This window comes from Patagioenas fasciata (genome assembly GCF_037038585.1).
Source record: "Patagioenas fasciata isolate bPatFas1 chromosome 19 unlocalized genomic scaffold, bPatFas1.hap1 SUPER_19_unloc_1, whole genome shotgun sequence".
NCBI lineage: Eukaryota > Metazoa > Chordata > Aves > Columbiformes > Columbidae > Patagioenas > Patagioenas fasciata.
The window spans coordinates 2,496,919-2,502,858 of NW_027288507.1; the positions used below are offsets into that span (position 1 = coordinate 2,496,919).

The window sequence follows — 5,940 nt, forward strand, 5'->3', positions numbered from 1 at the left end:
CAGACCTTTCTGGGAAGCCCCAGCAGCTGGGGATGGGCCACAGCAGCGGCACTGCCAGGCCCTGCAGGTCAGCCTGGGATGCTGGGCAGGAAGAGCCAGGGCTTGGCAGGAAAGCTCCCTGTGATGTCACCAGCCCTCCAAAACGTGCTGGCTCTCCCTGGTGACATGGGCACAGCAGAAGTGGCCCTGCAGACCCTCCCCAGCCCGTTTCTCTCTGTTCCCTCCTCCAGAATCCTCTAAATCTGATGACGAAGATGACGAGCACGTCCCCACCCGGGAAGACATCAAGAGGGAGGGGCAGCTGCTGATCCAAAGCAAGAAGAAAGCCAGCGTGTCACGGAATGCACCCCGAGATTAGTTTAAGGGACAAGAGGGTCCAAAACAACTTTTATTAAACCGGTGAGAAACAGGGTTTTAGAACTCCAAAAGTGACTTAAATATAGGTTCGGGTATCAGTTGAGGAAAATTATGAAGGGGCAGCAACTAGTACAACAGGAGGTCCACAGTGTGCATGCACGTGGCTTCACCCAAAACAATGCCGGAACCGCCCCTGAGGCCCAGAGGAGTACACGCTTGCCTGAACACGGTGCGGGATTATTCTTAAAGGGATATAGGTACTCGTAGTGAGTACGGAAAGTGTACGCTCGCGATTCCGCGAGGGTAAATTTATAATACACTCGCAATCCTGCGAGGGTTAATTTACTTACACGTGCAAATGTGCACGGAATACTACACGTGCTTATATGGAAGCACGGGAGGAAAATACACTCGCGATTATGCGAGGAAATAATTTTATACGTGTGCCAATGTGCACAGAAGGTTACTCGTGCATATGTGCACGGAAAGTATAAATACACTCGCGCTTATGCGAGCAAATAATTTTATACATGCTTATATTAAGCACGGGAAGTTACAGGTGCAAATGTGCACGGAAAGTATAAATATACTCGCAATCCTGCGAGCCGTTTTACTCACACCCGTGGCGGCAAGGCAAGCGGAGTCTCCATCCCGGGGAGGAGGGCTCTCGGCGGCAGCATCTCGCTCGTGCTCCGAGAGACCCGCGACAATGGGCGGAGTCTCGACGAGAGTCCCGTTTTTTATAGGCTGATCAGACCTGACTCTAGGCATTCTAGAAGCTTCTCTGCACCCCCACACCGGTTGTGGGGTGCCCCTGAAGCCTCCAAACATCCCCCACACTGGCCGCGGGCACCCAGCGGCTCACTGGCGCCTCGGCACTCCCGTCTCCTAATGACCCTGAGCCCTTCTCTCTGTCAGCCTCTTCCCGAATGTTCTGCAGGGTACGCTAAATTAGGCTTTTACACATATCTGTGGAACAGTTTTTTTCTACAAAGACTACATACAGGTTGCATTGTTTAATGGCAGCATGTACTAATATTATATGCTCAGGTTTCACAGCCACTGATAACATATCCATTTAGACCAGTTTGATTAACAAATATATCGTTAAGTCTATTACAGTCTCTAACCCCAGGAAAAATACACCCACGTGTTTAGTGAGAAATTATATTACGGATATACGCTTGCCTGAATCTGGCAAGGAATTATTCAAGAAAATCCACGGGTTTATAATGAGGAAAACACCTGCCCAAGCGGCGAGGAATTGTTTAATACACTCGCTGATCTGGTGAGGAAATAGCTCAGTTCTACCTAGTAAGTTATCGCTCACCCCAGCGAGGCGACGAGGCTGACCCAATCCCGGGAGGCTACTTTAGGTGGCGATCCTGCCTAAGGGGAGGCTTCAGGCAGACAGACCCGCAGCTCCGAGAAGACCACAAACGGCCATTCAACGGGACCCCGTTTATATCCGTGTCAGATCTGACTGTGGGCGGTCTAGAAGCTTCACGTCTTCTCTGCACGCCCCTACTGTGGCAGGGCAGCCGCGCTCCCCGCTGCAGACACGTTGGGTGAGAGAGGCAGGAAGAAGCGGGGAAGGGTAGAAGGAAGCCCATCGGCGCTTGCAGCCCTGTGTCCCCATGTGGGGACATGGCAGGGGCGGCCTGGGGAAACCCCTCCCACTCAGGAGACAGTGGGGTGGGGGCAGCTCCCAGAAACCCCTGCCCACTGCAGAGCCCCTGGCAGGGCCTGGGGGGCAGGTGTGTGCAGCCCCTCTGTGACACGGTCCGAGGTCACAGTGGGACAGCCAGACGTCACAGTGGTGACAGTCCCCCTTTCCCTGTCGTGACCAGCATCTGCCCCACTCACCCCGGTGAGGCCGAGTCGACTCCAAGTGCTGAGAGCTGCTCTCGCCACCGCTCTGCTCTGGAGTAGCTGCTCTGCAGTGAGGAGGAGAAGGTGGAGAGAGGGAGCACGACAGCACCAAGGAGTGTGAAAGGTGGAGAAGGAGAAGGAGGAGGAGGAGGAAGAGGAGAAGGAGGAGGAGGAGGAGAAGAGAAAAAGAAGGAGGAGGAGGAGGAGAAGAAGGAGGAGGAGAAGGAGGAGAAGAGAAAAAGAAGGAGGAGAAGAAGGAGAAGAAGGAGGAGGACAAGGAGGAGGACAAGGAGAAGCAGTAAAGCCATTGTCCAGCCACTTGCTGCTGTTGTTGACTTGAAGCAGCAGTGGAACTAAGATGGCAAGACAGCTCTTCTTGCAGCCTCACCTGAGCCCAACTATTGAGAAGCTCGAGCGTTATGGTAAGGCCTTCAGGCCCAATTTCACATGTGTGTCTGGGTCAAGGACATCTCTGAAATCAGGATGGAAACCCGAGGACTGTGGGGGGTGGTTGCTCAGGAGTGGTGACTGCAAGGAGGGACCTGCTTGACCATCCCAAAGGGCTGAGGGGCTGATGTGGCAGCCAGGGCTCCTGGTTCCCTTCCTGACGTGGCCCCTGCCTTCCTGGGGCAGCCCAGGCAGAAACCCCTGACCCCAAAGGGCTGCCCTTGCCTGGCGCTGGGCATTACCCACGCTGAGCTCATGTCTGAATGGAAGAGCTGAAGGTGCTCGTGGGCCACGTGGGCTCTGTGTGTTCAGAGATGTGACCCGGCAAAACTGGCCCCTGCTGGGGAGACACCAGGGCCTGCCCTGAGCCTCCGAGAGCCGCGTGGAGCACAGCCCCGTGCCCCCGCGGGCATGGCAAAGCACTGCCGGCTTCCCGTGGGAGTGGGTCACACCCTGGAGAGCTGCACCTGCAAGGAAAGGAGCCCCTTGGAGGCAGCATGAGGTGTCCTTTGGTTCTTGCCGGGCTGGAGAGAGACCACCTGAAATGCCTGAGTGAAAGATGCATCGCTCCTTGGACAGGAGTGGGCCGAATGGTCTTGAGCTTGCTGCCTCAGAGCATGACAGGTCTTTCCCTTGTTTTTCCAGAGTTCGCTAAGATTTGGGCCAGCACATCGTATCACCTCAGCCTGCAGCTGGCTCTCCACCAGGTGGGCCTTACCTCCTTCTCCCCTCACACCCTGATGAACGCTGATCAAGTCCTGACAGCCCTTTGCCATGGGGTGCAGCTGTTCTTCCCCTGCGTTGAAAGCGGGAGCAACGCCCCAGCACGACACTGCAATGCACACAGTGACATGGACACCTTCTCTGTCCATTCAGATGTACAAGAAGGTCCCCCCGTCAGAGTTGCATGTGAAAACCTGGAAGCCTGGGACACATCTGGATTTATTCCAAGCGTGGGAACCCCCTGCCTTCTATCTGATTGAGCCAGAGGGTGTTTGTCAGCTTTCCCTCACCTATTTGGTTCTTCGTAGCTGAAGGGGGGTGAGAGGGAAAAGCGCAGCCCCTGTTTGTGTTCTCCCAAGGAGCCCATCTTGCTCCTTTGTGCCTCAGGCCAGGGCAGGGCACTAAACGCCATCAGCCTCCTCTGACAAGTCACCCGTCTGCCCCTCCAAGACTTCTTCCCATCCGCCATCTCCTCTGTTCCAGGCTGTCCGCATTCCCGGAATCGGGACTTTTGCGGTTGTCAGAAAGCGAGTAGCCCTCAGCGAGCAGGATCTGGTGATCGTGGAGAGACCCGTGTTTCGACCTGACAAGGCTGTTGTGCAGGACCATGAGCTCCGCTATGGTTGCAAAGACTTCCCTGGTAAGCAGCGTGAAAGCGGCGCTGGCCCTTGAGCAGGGTGGGAAGGGGTGCTGTGCTCCCCAGAGGTGACTGAGGGGAGTACCAGCCACCCACCGCGGTCCTGCCAAGAGCTTCACTCGACAAAACCAGCCGGCTGTGAAAGGACCCTGCCTAGCTGTTTGTTTTAAAGAATCACCAGAGGACAATACAGCTAAGAGCGCACTCTCTTTGTCCTGCTTCAACAACAGGTTCCCTCACAGCTTCCTTGGTGTGGTGTCTTCTGGTTCCGTGATGCTTCAACTCTTGCTCCCCCTTTCCGCTGCACTAGACCTCCTCCAGGCAAATGCCGGGGCTCTTCCCAGCTCCCTCAGCCTCCTTGCACAGGGGAAAAGCAGGGGAAACCCAGGGGGGTAAGACGGTTCCTTCCAAAAGCCAGTGACGGCGACACCTGCGCCTTCTAGTCACTACTGCCTTTGGGGCAGCTGTTGTGGGACCCTGGGGAGCACCCAGAGCTTGGGGCTGTGTTTGGGGTGCGTTTCTCTCTAAAGACAAAGACAGCACCGAGTGTGGGCTGGCACCCTCCAGCTTGCCCTGGGACCTGGTGCCTATCTCCCCACTTTGTCCCGCAGTCACTCTTCTTCCCACCAAGTGCCTAAGACTCTTTGTTTCCCTTTCTGTATCAGAGAAGCCACAGCTGTCTGCTCCGCACCTCACTGTCCACTTTAAGAGGAAGGGACAAGCCGAGCGTCTCCTCAGAGGCGCTGGCCCAGCCAGGCAGCCCAGTACCAAAGTGTTGCCTGAGGGCCTGGAGGCTGCAGACCTTTGATTGTAGCCTGCCCAGCAGGTCTGCAAGCTCATGTGTTCCTCTTCTCTTGTCTTTCAGGCCATCAAGATTTCGAACAACTGCCGTATGCTGAGATAGCCTCAGAGAACGCTGTCTCTGAGGGCACCGTGCAGCTCTACATGGAAAGGACCACGCACCTTTTCCATGCCTACCTAGAGAACAGGAAGAACGTTGCCATCATCTGGAGGGACGTGGGCATGCTGATTGCCGAGGGAAAAGAGATAAAAAAGAGATTTTACTTACACTTTTTGGAAAGGCTGAATGGCACTGGCAAGATGCTGCAAGCTCTTCTCGAGGTAGGATTTTCACTTTCCCAGCCCCACTCCTGCTGCTTCTGAAATGCTTTCTGGGGGCTGCTTTCCCCTGGCCGACCATGCCTTGTTCAGTCACCTGGGCTCCTGGAGCTCTAGAGCACAGCAGGCTCTCTGCAGAGCACCTCCCTGGCGTGCAATGGCCTGGCTTTGCAAGAGCCACCCCCAGAGGAGCTGCACTTTGCGAGAAAAGGCCGGCGTTGATGGCGGGGAGCGCTGCGTGCCCCACTCTGGGGGCCGGGAGCAGAGGCACAGGCAGAGCAAGGCTTGCTGAGCCCAGAGCCCTTGGGCGGCTCTGGCTCTTTGCTGGCGCTGGGCTGAGGCGGAGCGAGCAGCCGGCCCTTCCCAGTGTCCGCTCCTCCCGTCATCCGTCTCTGTCCTCGTTGCAGATGCCGGAGATGAGGGACTCAGTCATCTCACGCCATGACACCGCTGCTTCCCAGACCTCCTCTGGACGTGTTATCGTCCTGCCATGGTATGTTTGACTTCACTTGGAGGAACGTGGGACAGTGGCACGGCTTATGCATCTGTCCTACTGTGGAGCTAGAGACGCATTTAGGCAACATTTCCCACTACGTTTCTCCTGCTCCTTTTCTTTCCTCTGTGGGAGAGACTGCTCTTAGGTCCGGAAACGTTAATCTGCAAGGCTCTACAGGAACTTGGAGGGCAAGATCAGAATTCAAAAGGGTGTTAGAAAATCAGAGCACTAGATAATATTCTGCTCTCCATGTGCACTGTGAGCAGGATCATTTCCCCAGAAGCAGCAA

The 5,940-nt window shown here is 55.6% G+C and overlaps 1 protein-coding gene across 1 annotated transcript; it reads left to right on the forward strand.

Annotated features, from left to right (window-relative positions):
• Positions 1-2,210: 2,210 nt before the first annotated feature.
• On the forward strand, positions 2,211-5,158 carry LOC139826632 (coiled-coil domain-containing protein 81-like; the record flags this gene model as incomplete). Its single annotated transcript, XM_071802985.1, has 4 exons — positions 2,211-2,651; positions 3,322-3,383; positions 3,883-4,039; positions 4,902-5,158. Coding segments are annotated over exons 1-4 (540 nt in total), but the record flags the coding sequence as incomplete, so codon positions are not given.
• Positions 5,159-5,940: the final 782 nt, after the last annotated feature.